The sequence below is a fragment of the Neltuma alba genome, unplaced genomic scaffold (genome assembly GCF_004799145.2).
Source record: "Neltuma alba isolate B1F8T4 unplaced genomic scaffold, ASM479914v2 tig00011895_pilon, whole genome shotgun sequence".
Lineage (NCBI taxonomy): Eukaryota > Viridiplantae > Streptophyta > Magnoliopsida > Fabales > Fabaceae > Neltuma > Neltuma alba.
The window spans coordinates 123,615-141,327 of NW_021636493.1; the positions used below are offsets into that span (position 1 = coordinate 123,615).

General features: G+C 33.0%; 1 protein-coding gene and 1 pseudogene across 1 annotated transcript; one reads left to right on the top strand and one right to left on the bottom strand.

Annotated features, from left to right (window-relative positions):
• The first annotated feature begins 1,110 nt into the window (after nt 1-1,110).
• On the top strand, nt 1,111-4,126 carry LOC114719164 (uncharacterized; annotated as a pseudogene).
• A 9,911-nt stretch (nt 4,127-14,037) lies between these two features.
• On the bottom strand, nt 14,038-14,820 carry LOC114719158 (uncharacterized). Its single transcript, XM_028904622.1, has one exon. The coding sequence runs from the start codon at nt 14,761-14,763 to the stop codon at nt 14,251-14,253; it is 513 nt and encodes a 170-aa protein (XP_028760455.1). The 5' UTR covers nt 14,764-14,820; the 3' UTR covers nt 14,038-14,250.
• Nucleotides 14,821-17,713: the final 2,893 nt, after the last annotated feature.

The following is a 17,713-nucleotide window of genomic DNA, read 5'->3' on the forward strand; positions in this document are numbered from 1 at the left end:
AATCTTATAATTTATAAATATATACACACATATTAATTATTTATTAATTATATTATCTTATATATTATTAATTATGTTAGTAAAAATTATTTTATTAACAATTTTATTCCTTCAAATTAAAATATATTATAAAATCTATCCTTTAATTATTAACTTATGCCCTTTTTAGTAATTTGTACATATAAAAAGTGTTTCTGATAACAATTATCCAAACACTTTCACTTTATCAGAATCACTTTTTCACAAAATCTATTTTCCAGAAACTATTCTCCAAATCATAACTTGGTTTCATCCAAACACCCTCTAAGTTCCGAGCATGCCATAATAAATTGACCAGTTTTCCATCCCAGCACTGTTTCTGGGAAAAGATAAATTCTACCCTCTTAGTACAGGATACACATTGTATTCTTCTCGTGTTTCAACCAAAGAAACTCCTATCCATTTTCTTTTACATTGATTTTTCCCGTCAAAATTATAGGTTTTATATCGTTATTATGATACAAAGGGGGTAGATGACAAATCAACACCTCTCAAGTCGAGAATGAGATATCGCTCTAATACGTAGCATTCCCTACCACTTTTTCCTTATCTCTAGAGTCTAAACTGGGATTCGTCCAAACTTTAAACGTTTTGATTTTGACATGTCTTTATTTGGAGAGAGGAGAGTTCTGAAAGAGAGCGCTCATTAATTCATTGGTCAAAAGGCTTGTTTTATAGTTTTCCCTGAAGGAATCGTGGGTTTTATGCACACCATTATTGCAGTTCTGTTTTCGGCTGGATATGGGAATTAAGGGGATAGGGAAAGTGAAATGCACACATAAAGCGTCGAAGAGGTTTCTTGTTTATTTCTTTTTTTTTTTTTTACCAAAAGGTTTCTTGTTTATTTCTCATCTTTCATTTTTCTGGTTTTGTTAACTTTATAACCATTTCTGTACACATTCTACGGACTTGGGAAACTTTTCATTGGGAATTGTTTTTTCCGTAACATGGAAATGAATGCTTTCACATTTAATATTAGTCTATTTAGTGAGAACTGGGAATTGCTATTTGATCTTTTTAAAGTGCAGTCTGATATGAAAAATTATCTTTGTTTTTTTTCAATCTATTGACATGGCTGCCTTCCTAGCAAAGAGGGAGTGGAGAAAGATGTGGAATAATCTCTCTGAAGCCTCAGACCCAATGAAGCAGGTAAAATTTTGAACCCGCGGATTCAAATAATGCAAGAGTGATTAGACTTGTGTATTTATGATTCCGATATGCAGGATACGCGATACTTTATGGAGAATTTTGAAGCTAGGAAGAAACAAACCCCGGCGAGCGACGTCCAAAATAATCTGAAGCAAGAGGTACGATACAACACCTTGACATTTCATTAAAATTCTTTTCTTGCATGTATTTCCAGCACAGTGCAACACTAAATTATTTTTGCTGGACTTCTGCATATGCCTATTTTATGTGCAGATTTTACAACTTGAGAGAAGATTACAAGACCAATCTGAGGTGAGATGCGGATTAGAAAGAGCACTTGGGTACAAACCTTCATCTTTTGTCGATTCAAACGACATCGTGCTGCCTGAGGTGACACCATATCGATCTTCAATGACTGTAGCATAAAAAGTTTGTTGCCTGCGTTGTTTAACTACTTTTAGTTTTCCATATGTTCATGCACGGCTTGATGATTGCCAAGATTTGACTGCCATATGTGTTGCTTTTGACTGCAGCCAGCAACTAAACTGATAAAAGAAATTGCAGTGTTGGAGTTGGAAGTTGCGTATTTGGAGCAACACCTTCTATCTCTGTATAGAAAAGCATTTCATCAACAATTATCTTCTGTGTCCCCATCTGCCAAGGACGAAAGATGGAAACTCTCTCTAAGGACTCCAAGTTCATTTCTTGAAGTTTCCAAGCCTTGCAATTTTCCAAATGCAGGAAGTTCTGCCGTAAGATATAATGCTCAGGAGCTTGAGGCTCCAGCAGGAGATCAGTATAATGGAAATGGATCAAAAGAAAAGCTATTTGATTCCAGCATTTATCGTTGCCATTCCTCATTATCCCACAGTTCTGCCTTCACAGCAAGAACATCTCCTGCAGAATCATTAGCTAAAGCCGTATATGCCTGTCATTCTCGACAATTGTCCATGATGGAGGTGTGCTCAGCTTTGGTCAAATTACTGTAAAATAGAAAGAGAAAAGTGTTCGATTATGTCCCTTTTAAAATCGTATCTCTGACATATTTCAACGCAGTATCCTGAAACAGCTTCATCAAGCATGATCAGTCTGGCAGAACACGTTGGCACTCGCATGTTTGACCATTTTCCAGATACCCCTAATAGGATTTCGGAGAATATGGTGAAATGCATAGCAGCAATATATTGCAAGCTCGCAGAGCCACCTATGGCATATCATGGCATATCATCGCCAAGTTCATCTTTTTCATCGATGAGTGGATTTTCTGTGGGAGGACAAGGTAACATATGGAGTCCAGGGTTCAGGAATAATTCCTTCTTCGATGTAGGCCTAGACAATCCTTTCCCAGTGGAAAGAAGTTGTCACCACGCTGGGCCCTACAGCTCCATGTTCGAAGTCTCGTGGATTTACAGAGACAGTCTACAATTGGGTGATACAGAGAATTTGCTCCAGAGTTTCAGGTAGATCATCTGGCCAAGCCTGATTGGCCTTTCAAGTTAATTGTGATGGTTGGCAAAACCTGTCTTGTTGTTCCAGGTCTCTCACTTGTCGTTTGGAAGAAGTAGATCCCGGGAAGCTGAATCACGAGGAGAAGCTGGCCTTTGGATCAACGTACACAATGCTTTGGTGATGGATGTAAGTATTTCCCGCCCTTTAGAATCTAGAGAATTTGGCTAATTTGACTCATTGCCTTATGCAATGCTCTCTTTAATTTTTAGGCATATTTGGCTCATGGGATTCCACAAAACAACGTGAAAAGAGTCCTCCTTCTTATGAAGGTGAAATTCCGGTGTAGCCTTAATTAGTATCCATTTAATTCCCCGTATTTGCTTACTATGTTTTTATTGTCTTTTCAGGCTTCATATAACGTGGGTGGACGCCCAGTTAGTGCTGATACCATACAAAATACCATCCTGGGATGTCGTACGTCTCGACCCGGGCAAGTATAGTCCACTACCTTAGCCGATGCACTCTGCATATGTAAATAATAATCAGAAAAATATCTCTTCAATATATATGTATATTCTCCTTATGAAGTGGTGACTCTCCACTTACAATATACTAACTCCAGTTCTTCATATAAAAGCTAGTTAATTAATTTGAGTACATTAAAAAAACTAATTGAGCTTGCTATTTGTAATAAATATATATTATCTTTCCTAAAATATCCTTGCTAATTAAGTTTATTGGTCAGAAGTACCATTATTACAAGGACTACTTTGAAAAAAATAAATAAATATGAGAAATAAAATATATTAAAGTCTTATAATTAGGACCAAAACAAAAGTCAAATAAATTCTTATATTAAGAACTAGAGGTAGTATATAAACAGATATTTTCTTGTCTGTGTGAAGAATTCATTCATATTGGTTTAAGCATGATGTGGCATTTTAAACCAAGTTTCTTGTTTTATGCTTTCTTGGGTAGTGGGTTCGGTTGTTGTTATCTCCATGGACGAAGTTGAGGAGTGGAGATAGACGAGAAGCATATGCAATAGAGCGTGCAGAGCCTCTTTTACACTTCGCACTCTCCTCAGGAAACCATTCTGACCCTGCTGTAATACATTTTATTGACTTTCTCCTGCAGCTTCTTATTAATTTTGTTGTGTGTGTGTGTGTAATATTGATATGAAAGTGGGAAATGTGTGAAGGTAAGAGTATACACAGCAAAGAGAGTGATGGAGGAGCTGCAAGTGGCAAAAGAAGAGTACATTGGAGCTACGTTAGGGATACGAAAGGATGAGAAGATAATGTTACCAAAGCTGGTGGAGGCATACGCAAAGGACTCGGGGCTCAGCCGTATGGGTGTGATGGAGATGCTTCAACAACAATTCAATAAATGTCACACTCCAAAATCATCACCAAACGCCATCCACTGGATTCCCCATAACTTCTCTTTCCGATATCTCATCTCTAACCACCTCCTCTTCCTCACCTGACCATTCCTTCATTTATCTTCTTATTCCATTACCCTGTATATGTTTTCCTGCGCTGGATGCCAATTATTACTTGTACTGTGCTGCGTTTTTAATCAGCGTAACAAACATGTAATTAAATTCTGTATTGGTGGAAGCCAAATTATATGAAACTGATTGTGATCTGTGTTTGATCTTAAATTATTGAAGATTAAATTCGAGTTGGATAAGAAAGTTTATTCTACAACTATTATTGCATCATAATGTATCCCGCATATTTCATGGATTTTTTTTAAAAGTATTTCATGGATTTGTATTAGGTTAATATCATTGTTGTTAGTTCTCGTATGACCAAATTTTGATTTTGATTCTCACAGTTTCATATCACTAATTTTAATCTTTATAATTTTATAAGGACTTGGTATAAGTTTAAGAAAGTTTAAGACCTTAAGTATAGAAATTAAAACTAAAACTTATAAAACTATAAGAATCAAAACAAACTATCTAAAAATACTGATTAAAATCAAAATTCGATTCAACTATAAAAATTAATGATTATATTAACTCGTTTGTATTTTATGTTTCAGCAAAAAAATTTGGGGCAAAAAACCGAATACTGTTAGAAAGCGATGGATGTAAGCTCGAGTGACCTTCCTTTGACAATTATGGGCTTGGATTTGGAAAGTATAAGTAGGCTTAGCTTAGGGAATTAGGTTTCCTTCGGCATTTGGCGATATGGCGTTAGACTTTAATAGCACTTTACTATTTGTAACAAAAAATAAATCATATATAGGACAGTATTACTTTTTGTTTATGTGATATGATTGTGCTTTATATAATTATATGTTTGTTTTACATATTCTCTACATAAAGAAAAATAATTAGATAAAATTTTTATATTTACTATATCAAATTTTTTCTGTTATATATGACCATATGTCTTATTTTTAAATATAAATTTATAATTAAATAATAATATTTTAAAAATAAGACATTTGACAACTTATAGTTAAAATAATTACTTAATATAATGAATATAAGGAATTTAATGTAATAAATATTCTCCTTATACAAACATTTAACATTATTTTTTCCGTCTCAATTTATAACACGTTTCGAGCAGCTTCATGTCTGATAATATAAAATGTTTGGAGAAAACAATAATCTTGTTTCAAAAATGCCCTTCATTAAGTGTGACCTAATTAGGAGTCAATGTTATGTGAAGGACATTTTTTAATAGTTATATCTCTTTTGCAAAAGATTAATATTTCCACATTCAAAAACATCTTGTAAATTAAAGTAGTTATTAAGAAAGTTTAATCTTTAAATATTTATATTTTCAGTTATAAAAGGACCCGCTCCGGTCTCCAAAACTTAAAGACGTAAAATGTAATCGGACGGCATTGTTTTAAGTTTTGACTTTTGACTGGATGGAGACGTAACAAGGTTAATCGGTTGTGGAGGATAACAATCAAAATTTCGATGATTTAAAATAAATTAAAACTTTTTTTTGGCCATAAATAAATTAAAAGCTTGGAGTCTTGGACTTCGACTTCTAAGCTATCATGCACAAAATTCCTGTGGACAGCAATGTTTGTAATTTCCGGTCACCTTCCTTTGACTATTTAGTAGTATCTACGTCACTCTCAGGAGTGGAGACTTGAAGACTTGGAATTTTCATTTTTGTAGTAAGAAATCAAAGTAACTTTTTGTTAAGATGGAGGAGTAATTGGATTATTTATTTTTTCACAGTATTAAATTTATATAATTTTAGAGAAAATGATTTTATTTAATAATATTATTGTTATCATAATGAGGATAACAAATATTTTTATTTCATAAAAGTATAAATTCATAAAATAAATTTAAAATATATTCCTTCGATTTTACTTATAAGATAAGAGAAAAGACTCTTTTATCTTATTTATAACTCACTTCACTAAATTTTTTATATACATATACTATTTTATTCTTTATTTTTAATACATTGATTTTTTTAAAAGCACATATATTAAATAGTTTTGTGAAAAAAGTATATATATACTCTTCTGGTTCATAATATAGGACATAATTATTGAGTTGATTTTGGTTCTAAATATAATACATATTTTTCATATTTATCAATTTTTCCTAAATTAACCCTATGGATCTCCCTCAACTATAATTAAGTAAAAGAGGGAGAGATGATATTAAGAAAGATAATTATGATATTTTAAAAAAAATATGTCATATTTCTTATAATTAACTTTCATACCTAACTTTTTTAATCTAATCAAATTAGTTACATAAATTTTATATTAAGAATCAGAAGAGTATTAAATAAGAATAAATTAAAAAATTGTTAAATTTTAAAACAGAATTAACAAAATTTAATATTTTTTGATTTTGTGGAATGTTAGGTAAGTTGAGAAGTTTAAACTATTACTATTTATTCCACACATAAAAGTTTATGCTAGTGTGGTAAAATTCATCAAAATGGAAGCAAGCGCCCATTCAGAGTCATGCTCAGGAATGAAGTAGGCGCACTCTACGATTAATCACGTACCCCTCCCGATTTAAAATATAAACTAAATTTTATCTATTATGTTTATAAAATACTAACTAAAATCAATTTAAAATAATAAATATGTAAGACGTATATTTATTTTTTCTAATAAATTTTTATTAATAAAAAGAATAAGTAAAAGATGTAATAAATAAATTTAAAAAAATATATAGGGTAAAATTAAAAACAACTCATTAAATATTTAGATAAAAATAAATATTTTCTTATAAAAAATCAACTTCTTGAAAAAAATTTAGTTTATATTTTAAACTATTGGGAGTAATTATTAAACAAGTACTATTGTAGGTGAGTATGCCCTTACCCGTACCCTTCACAGATATGACTAAAAAAAATTAATTCTGTCCTTATTCATATCTGTGAATTGTGATGCTATAAAACTGACGATCATTATAGCCTTTAATTTGTTTGTCCGCATCTCACCCTGAATGCACAACAGCTGGATCCAATAGGTACCTCCCAACGTCTAGTACATAGGTTGCGTTCTCCCATGAGCTCCAGCATACATAATTTTATTCATATACTCGCATTATTTTTTCCCCAAAAAAATAGTTTAAGATAATAAATATATCAAAATATAAAGCATCAAAATATAATTTACGAGGCTGAAAATATTTGAAAACAATACTTTATGATCTGCATTTGCTTAAAAGATACCTCAAAATATTGGAGGCACCTTTAACTCATAATTCTATAAACATTATATATTTATAAGGTATCATCATACGCTATCATGCTATTTCTCACTTGCATCATGGCACATCAAGTAGCTCCATATGATTTTTAATATCCTAATTTTATTTCTGGTTTAGGGTGTTGGATAATTGCAATCATCAGTAAAAAGGAAAAAAAATCAAAATGCTCTATGCATTGCAAGTAAGATTAGGATGATAGCTATATAATAAATAAGATTAAAATATTAGATGGATAAGAAAAATGACATTAAAAGGAAAGTGCTAAACCTTACCTTCCCTTACCTTTTATTTGTTTATATTGTTAAACGATGAAACGCTTGAAATCTAAAATAACGAACATGCAAAACAATTTGCCTCAAAACCACTCTTTTGACAATTTGCGGAAGTCGACCCTCCTCTTCGTACCACTCAGATTGAAGTTTAACTTGTCGCTTCCCTTAATTATAATACGTGTTTATGGGTTTTTTTTTTTTTTTTGTAATTGAATGAATGGTACTTTTCACGTCAGATTGTAAAGTGGAGTTAAATTCATAACCTCCCATTTATTAAAAGAAAAAAAACTTACATGCCATGAGATGACAAGGTTGTGACCTAATTAAAATTTGATCATGTACTCAATATGTATGTTGGAATTTGAAATTTTGAATCACACATTTTATATATTGTCACGATAGTACTCCTTTATAGTTAGTGCATTGAAACTTTCCGTCCATAGGAACAGGGAACAGTTTTGTTTTGTTTTATTGACGTTATTTCTCCAAATTTACTCTTTTATGTTTGATTCAGAGTTGGGTACAACTCAAGGCATACTTTGCACTTTATTCCCTCCTATCCATAAGTTCCAAAAATTATAATATTTCTAATTACTTCCATTTAAGGGTCTGTGCGTATAATTAATTTCTTTAATTCGATCATTTAATTAGAAACTTATCTGACCCACTTGTCAATGTAATGTGGCTTGTAGTAACAAACTGATCCGAGTGAGACGATGACCTCTCTTCTTTTTTTTTGGCAACAACAAGCTTTTTTTAACTTGATTTTAATTTTTATTTATCGTGTAATTGACTTATTTCAGTTTGACTACGTTGACTAAGTTTTCCCCTAATTTCAATGTAAATTATAGTGTTTTTTTAAAAATGATATTGAGGTTTTGTATGAATTAATCACTATAATTAACTCCTCGGGTTGTTGCTAACCAAATCCTTCATCTACCTATCTCCTTTTTAAATCTTCCCGATGAATTAATTTAGAATGGCAACTTAGTGGGCACTTACCTAGTTAAGGTTGGAGTTAAACTTCATTGAGATATCCGTGATCATGACTTCCAAGCTTTGTCTGAGTTCTAGAATCCTTTATGGACAATTAATTTGCCTTACAATCAGCTGCTATTTATTTGGAAACTTCTAAAGAGAGCAATTCCTTCTAATGACTTAAGGGCACATCACCTTAATTGTTCAGACTCATGCTTGTTTGGATGTGACGTGGAAGAGACCATTGATCACTTGTTCTGCTCTTGCCTTTACACTCGAGCTGTGTGGTTTTGTTGTTTCTCAATCAGAATTTTTGTTCCCTCCTTTGATGAATTTAGAATTCGGGTAGTTTCCACCATTTTGAAACTTAGCAAGGATGGCATGCTTAATCTTGTAAGAGGCATAATCTGTCTGATCAATGCTATTTGGAGGAAGAGAAACATAATGCTTTGTGAAGGAAAACTAGATCCCCCGATCTCCGTCATTCAAGAAGTTCATCATCTTGCTTCATTCTTTGATTTTGCTTATGATAAGTTCCACACACCACATTCCTCTAAGCCTTTCATTCCTCAAAACACTTTGATTCTGTCTAATGAAAGACGGGACATTTTGCTTTTTAAGTACAAGCGTTTAAGACAGTACTATTATCACGGTGTTATTTGCTATGAAGGAACTCCCTTAAAAGAATTCCTGTGAAAAAAACAAAGGTATTACAGGTTCAGCTTTTCATTCCAAATTTTTCAGAGCTGCTCTTCTTTGGATCGAAAAATCTAATGTGGGAAACTTTGCTGACAAACCTTCCCTTCATATCCACTGTGTGAAGAAGTTTATCTGCATCCCTATCAAAAGCCATTCTACTCTCAATATTACCTAGCAAAAAAATCTTGCTCCCATTCGATTGTTTTCTTCTATCCAATTTTTTGTGATGTCTAAACCTGGTTTTCTATGTTTCAATTCTCTTAATGTAGGTTTATTAAGTTATCGTAACTTGTAAGGAATTCTTATTACGTATAAATTTCCTTTTGTCTTTGGTTCAAAAAAAATCACTATAATTCACAAACAATATTTTATCTTAAAAAATAAAAGTAAATACTATCTCCGGTCCTTAATATAAGACCCTGTTTGACTTTTATTTTGGTTCTAAATATAAGACCCCAATCTATTTTGTCTCTCATATTTATATATTTTTTTCCAAAGTAGCCCTTCTAATAATGATAGTTTTAGTCAATACACTCGATTAGCAAGGATATTTTAGGAAAGACAATACCTATTTAGGACAAATAACTAACTCAACTTACTTCCTTAATCTCCTCAAATTAGTCAACTGGTTTTTATAATTAGGACCGGAGGTAGTACTATAAATTAAACAGCATAGCCATCCTGGCCAGTGGCCCGGCCCCTAGACTAGTCAAAACATAAATTCCTAAAATTCAACAGCCTAAGGAAAGGAATATTAATTTGGTTCTTAACTTCTGGCTGAATCCAACTCGATAAATAAAGAAGTTTATCTTAATTACCGAAAAAGAAAAAAAGAAAGAAGGGAAAGAAAAGAAAAAAAAAAAAAAGGAGATCTGGAGGAAGGAGGCGTGGTGGCCACGTGCATTTCAGTTATATGATCTTTAGGCACTGGTAAGTTTGAATTAGAACTCTCCTAATTGATATGTATATAAAGAAATGTAAAAGACAGCTTCCTTCTATATCCAAATATGTTGGTGGGAAAATCATACCTTTGTTTTTATTATTTAATTTTTAATTTAATCCTCATGATTTAAACATCTGTAATTAAATCCAGTAAATTATAAAAATTTTAAAGTTAGTTCATATAATAAATACATTTTTACAAAAATTTACATAAGAAAATAACAACATTAACTTAAATATATACTACCTCCCCTCCTTAATATAAAAACTAATTGACCAATTTGAGTAAATTAAGAAAGTTTGTTAAGTTAGTTATTTGTAATAATTAAGTGTCGTCTTTCCCAAATTATCCTCACTAATCATGTGTATTAGCTAGAACTACCATTTCATAGAACCTTTGACATATGCAATTAGTAAAAGTTTATGATAATGAATGTGGTGGCCGATTATTACAATTCTGTTAAAAATTTATTTACTTTCATTCATATAATTGTTGTCATATAAAATGCACTAAAATAAGTTAAAAAAATTTAAAAATTAGTTTCATTTATATAATTAGCATCATCAAAAGTAAATCCCCTTAATAATATTTTGAATATTGTTTATTTTGTAATTTTAAGTTTTAATTATTTATTTGTGAAATTAACATTTTTAAAAAAAATAATATTCAAACATTTCCAGCCAAGAAGCGTTCAATCACAAGGAGCAAGGGGGCAAGCCAAATAGACATCCACTATTTCCCATTCCCATGTTGAACATTCAACGTGCTTATTAGTTGTCTTATATCAATATAAGGATTAGGATTTAGGACCACATTATAATTACTTTGTGGGTGAATCTTAGATGTTAAAATCATCGAGTATGCAAATAATAATGGAAACCAAAAAATTTTTTTTTTACCCCCACATACCTTAAAGAAATATTACCTCTAGTTTTTAATATAAAAATTAGTTAAAAATTTAATTTAATTTTAAATATAAAACTCTAATTCACCTTGTTTTTAATATTTATTCATTTTGCCCTAAAGTAATTTCTATGAGAATTGCACATATTAAGAAATTACAATTAAAAAGTAATTCAAATACATATTGTTAACGGGAATTTTTTTAAAAATATATATTTAATTTTATTAATATTTATAAATTAATTATCTAATTATTATATTAAAAAGGCAGTAGAGTTGATCTTTTATGGCCTCTACAAATTAAAAAGGAAAAATGCATTATTATTACCCAACCCATCTTTTTTACTGGAATTAACAGCAACCAAAGTAAGAAGAGTCCGGAACATCGGATTCCACCCCACAGCTGGCTTTTCTTCATGATAGTGGTCGAGTGATCATCAAACGCCTGGCTCAACTTGTGCCAATGTTAAATACTGTGCGCTAGAGTTTTGCTGACTTTTGTGATCCTAGCCAGCTCAATGTGAATTACTTTGAATTCCCAATGAATATTATTATTTTGGAGTTGGAGTAAGCGATGTTTAAGATACTACTCTTTGATTTTCTGCTTTAAAAAAAAAGTCATTGCAAGTGAAAAATGTCTTTTGTATATGCTCCCTTCGATTTTAATTATAGAGCAAAATTTTGAATCCTTATTTTTTTATCCTGAATATAGAATAAAGGTGTGGTATTTAGATTATTATTTTTTAAATCTTACCCCTTCTTTTATAAAAAGTTGTTGGCATAATTTTTAAGAAACTTTTAATTTTAATTCTTAAAAAGCACTACAGATTAAAATCATACATGTTTTACAAATTTATGAATATGAACTAGCTCTTTCAAAGCACTCCAAGTCCCCAACTCTTCAATTTGTGGCTCCCAACTCCCAGCATCATCAGTAACACAAACACCAGCAAACAAATACGAGTACATTACAGCTTTTAAGCCCTTGACCATACAAATGCGCTCTCTATTATTAATTTCTCTCACTTTGGTTTGACTCCACCGTCCTTGGTCATCTTTCAAATCAAGTGTGAAAACTTGACTTGCATGTGTATACCCAAAAAAATTAATCAAGAATGCTTCAACGTGTTTATATATAATTGTGACCATTAATGAACGCACATAAGCAGTCCTAATTAGAGCAATCTGATAATTCCCAGCATCGAGTCAAAACAAAATCATGCGAAAAGGACTTCAAGACCTGCTCTCTGGACCACTGATCAAATGACACCAGTACTGGACACAGCCAGCCAGCCAGTCAGCTAACTTGGTTAAGTCCACCATTGAAGCTGCTCAAACGTTATCCGAGGATCTCTCCATAAAATCAGATTCAATGTTCTGTCTTTAGATCCCAACATGGCTTCTTCTTGTCCGTACTGAACTGAAAGGTTCAACACAGCTTCAATACAGTTCCATATTGGAGATTCCTGGATCTTTGTGTGTGTCATCATAACGCCACAGCTGTATAAAGCAGATCAGAGCATTAGGCAGCACAGGCTAACCCAAACACTGTTCATATTAATTACCATTGATAAGTCTTTTATGTTACCTTTACTTTTTTTAGCTCACTCTGCTTTCTATGTGAATGCTTGCTAGTTGTTTCCATCTGTACACAATTTATTTCCAAGTCTTCGCGCTAGGACGGCCTCTCATCTAACTTTCTCACTCGCTTTGTTTGGTCTGGTTTTGTGAATAGACCACATTGTGCGCGTGCTCTTGTACCTTTGCTCCTTTTCATCTTTCACCACTCCTTGGGCTCTCCTATACCACTTTGTTCCTATATGTAAATTGAAAAAAATTGTTTCTATCAACAAGAATTGATCTAGTTGATAAGAAATCGGCTTATAACCCACAAGGTCATAAGTTTGAATCCCACTACCGATATGAGGATCTTGTTGGTGGACGATTTGTAAATACCTTTGTAAGCGCTCTTTAAACCTAGAGACATACCCTGACCCTAATAAACTCTCGAGACCTAACATCTAAACTTTTTGTAACTTAAAAAAAATTTGTATCTAAATTAATGATATTACTCCAATTTTATCCTATTGAATACAATAAAAAAAAAAGAGAGAGAAAATGTACATATCATACTTTTTTTTCAATACCTTCTTTAAATAAGGGCAATTGTAAAAAGGTTTTTATCCATTTAATAGATTTTGTAACATGCGAGAATAAGATAGAAGTGACATACATACAGAAACAACGCGGTAAGTAATTGTCATGGTTATTCCTATCATCATCTTCGCACGCCTAACTTGGATAATTAACTAGATTGCTTTATGTGGAGTAAAATGGTGTTTGGATAGAAACCAAACCATGGTATCAGAAGTGTTTTTACGAATTACGAAGTAAATATATAGAGGAGGTTACCTCGTTTTGCGGAAAAGTAATTCTGAAACCGTGGTTTTGGTTTTACCAAACACCCCCTAAAATCTCGTTTTATCGCTAAAATCTGACATCTCTTTCAAGCATGAGTCGGATTTGAAAACGTGACAGCAGTGAAAGAGGTTGTTTTCTTGTCCCCTCTCTTTGGCATTTCATCCATTAGCAACCTACTTTGTTGATTCCATTTGACTGCAATTTTCGTTAGCCCAATCACATTGATGTTGCCATTCCTATATGCCTATCTCTATCTCTCTTGCCGTACCTAACCATCATGTTGGCAAGTGCTAATCTTCTTCTACTTCCGCTCTACATTATTGTCTCGTACGTTTTTAATTGACACAGATTATTCTGCTCAACACGGTTACCATTAATTACTGCTACTAATTGCAGGAAATTTTACCTTTTCGTTGTTCCTCTGGGAGGTGAATCCGCCAATAGAGGGATTAAGAATCATAAACCAATAAATAAAATGGATTAGAGCCAACGATGAACAGAGCAGCCATGAAAACTGGGTCCGTCTCAGTGAAATCTGATCACTTTCATTGTTCCACTGGATAATACCTCTACATTAATGTTCTTTTTTCTTTTCGTGGGAAAAAACATATCGATCTGGTTATCGTTATTTACAAAGGAAAAAAAAGGTCACCGGCGAACATTTTCTCCCCAAACTACCCGTACTCCGGTATGGTGCTCAACGTCGCGGTAGACTTGGCCCACTGATCGCCACTACCGCCACCTCTCCTTCCTATTTTTGATCGACCTACACCGCGAGCGCCGCTGACTCTGTGAGAAACTGTCTGACATGACTTGGAGTTTTCATCGCCGGGAACCGCAATCTGCGCCCGACGACAAATGTATTTCTCACCGGCTCCACCTTTCATGAGCGCCGAGCTGGCCTTCACCGCCAATGCGGCCATCTCGTCCGCCCGTAAGGGATGATTCAACCGACTCAACGGCAAAGCGAAATAGAGCTGACCCGGTTTTAACACTTCGTCCTCGTCGATAGCCCTCATGACGTCGTTAAAGTCCATCTCGTCGGAGTTACAAATAAAACACATCGGGTACTTCTGCAGCAGGTAGGAAACCTTCACCGGGTAAGGGAACTCCCGAAGCTGGCCGTCTTCCAGAATAAGCCTTGCCGTCGGTACGTGCACCATATCGCCGGAGCTGCAATTGCCCATTTTGTAATAAATTGCTCCGATCTATAATTCTCTACTTACTATGCCTAATACGTTAAAATGCAGAGGGGAGCTCTAGATTGAGGAAGAAGAAAGCTAGGGACGGAGGGTATATATAGGGGAGAGAAGGAACGTCGTGTTTTGGACCTCTTGCCACGTCGGATACGTCTTTAATGGAAAATATTCTTCTTATTTTTCTCTTTAAAGCTGAAATTTGAATCAGTGGGGAATTGATTTCCAGGCTGGAAGTGATGGTAGACAGGCTGTCCGAGTTAGGGGTACGTGTCGTCGAAAGAATGAGGGGAGACTGAAGTGTTGCTTATATTTCTGTGCAGTATGCTCTCACGTGTGTACGTGTCTCATCGTGGTTATTCAATCTTCACCGTCAATGGTGGGGGCAGGCCATCCGGGAAAGGGAAGGTGGTCACGTGAAGCCGGGGGGACTGAGATTCGTAATCTAAACCGTTGGTTGAAGGGACGGACGATGGTGATAATTTTATTACCATAAACAAAGGATAGAGAGCAAACTTTGGGACTGGCTCTGTGAAATGTGAGATCAGAGCACCTGAGAGCAGCAAAGAAGTTCTGCAAATTACATCATAAGTCATAAGAGTTGGTGAATTTTGATACGATGGAGATTTTCCAATCGCGGGTGTACACGGGCTCATCAGATTGTGGCGCTCTACCATTTACTTTTTTATTTGTTTATTTATAGTTCAATTACAATTTACAATTAGAAGAAAATAATAATAAAACTCCGGCGATATGCACGGGATTCCATAATTTGCATTCAAACGCTAAAGATGCGGTACAAATATTTATGTGCAGTGATGTTAATACTCTTTTGATTCTAAATATAAAATCTTTATAGTGTATATAAAAGTATAAAGATCTTATATTTAAGACTGGAGAAGTTTATACTTACATTTTGAAAAGAAAGGTTTATGGTATAAAAACTAATTTAACATTTAATTTAATTTTAAATATAATATTTTAATTTATTTTATCTTTTATATTTATTCATTTTTTCTTAAAATAGTTCTCATAGTAGTTTTATATATTAAATATTTTATTAAATAATAATTTTAGCTAATATATATAATTATCAAGAGTATTTTAAAAAAACACTTATTTTTTATAAATAGATAAATAATTTTGTTGATCTATTTAAATCGGTAAGTAGTTCTCATGTTAAAAATTAAAAATAGTACTTTGTTATGTTCTGAAATTGAAAAAAAAATTAACATTGCATTAAAAGGCTCGTGTTTTGTATGAGTTTTATGTTGATGTAAAAGAGAAGAGGGAAGGGGCTCTTGGATGAGTGGCAGTGTCCTAGAAGGAGACGTGGCAAAGGAAGGAGGGGGAAGGCGCATGGGTGGCAGATGGAGAAGAAGCCACGACAAGAGGGGAAGAAAGGTATTGGAAGGCGTAGATAATAATACTAATAATAAATTATAATGAAACAAATAGAAAAGTGAATGATTAAAATAAAAAAAAAAGTTCATATGCATTCAGTATTTCTAAATATTTTTTCAGATACATTTTAACACCTTAAAATATTTTTTAGGTGTGTTTAGTATCTTGAAATATTTCTTTTCTTACATTAATGCTGGATGCATCAAAAAATATTTTTAGATATTAGACATAATAAAAAAAATATTTCACAGTATTAGGCTTACCTAAAAAATATTTTAAAATATTGGATACATTATAAAATATTTTAAGAATTTGAATATACCTAAAAAATATTTTGGGATGTTAAATATATTTTAACTTGAAAAGAAATCGAAAAGAAAGCAAACGATAATGTGGCAACTCTAACGGACGAAATTAAAGCCAGGCCAGCCACGGCCCTTTCCTGCATTTCTCGATCCTAAATCATCGTTTTCTGCCTTGCAAAAAATGTGAAAAAAAATAACGATAAAAATATATACATCTATGATATTCCCATTCTGAACAGAAGAAAAATTAAATAATTAAAGATGGAGATGGTGGGGAGGGAAACAGACATTAATTAAGGAGTTGGAGGGATTAAAGGCACAGTGATAGGGATGAAAGAGAGACATGAAGGTGGGAGGAAGCATAGCATGAAAATGAATTAAGGTGGACAAAGCATATATAATAACCATTAACTGGTTTCACTTTCAACGGAGACGTACGAATCAATAATATAAAGCTTGACGAATCCATGAATATGAGCAGGGAGAGGGAGAGTGTGGAAGAAAGTGATACATACCTTTATTTCATTAAGCTTTTCCTTCCATGAAGCTTCTTCCTCACCCAAGCTTGTCCTTTATCTAAAACAAGGGCCCCCATTATATTATTTTTATTGTGCTTATACATGTCTACTTTTTCTTTTCATAATTCAGTTGGTGCTGCTAGGGTTTTCTGTTAATTTGAGGTTGGTTCCTTGAAGACACCTCTTTCTGTCTGCGCTGATACACAGGCACACACATATCTGTCATAAAAAAGACAGATGGCTTATTTCCTGGAGTAAACGTAACACTAATTTGATCTCATAAATTAAGAGATCTTTTTCATAATGAAGTTCTAAGCGTGTGAGAACTGAAGAGCATATTGTTCATGTCATAAAAGAATTTAATTAAAAATTTTTTTAGAGGCCTGTGATTATATTTAAAATTGTAATATTCTTGTATATAATTACTCATATTCAAAGAATATAATTAATGTTCATGCAATTTAAAGGGGATATATTAGTCACCACAAAATTCAGGTCAACGTGTTCCCAGTTAATTCGCGTCAACATGTATCTCTTATATCATGGGGAATATTGCCCGTTTGGTGGCTTTTTAAGCTTCCATAGAATCAACACCCACGAATATATAAATAAATATACATATAATATTCCTATAAACCCTGATCCCAAGAAAGTTGCAAGCCAATCAAGATACCCATTATTTATATATGATGATCCCATTTGCGATATTTGGAG

Coding starts and splice junctions, on each gene's coding strand:
- LOC114719158 (XM_028904622.1), bottom strand. CDS start 14,763: ATGGGCAATTGCAGCTCCGGCGATATGGTGCACGTACCGACGGCAAGG.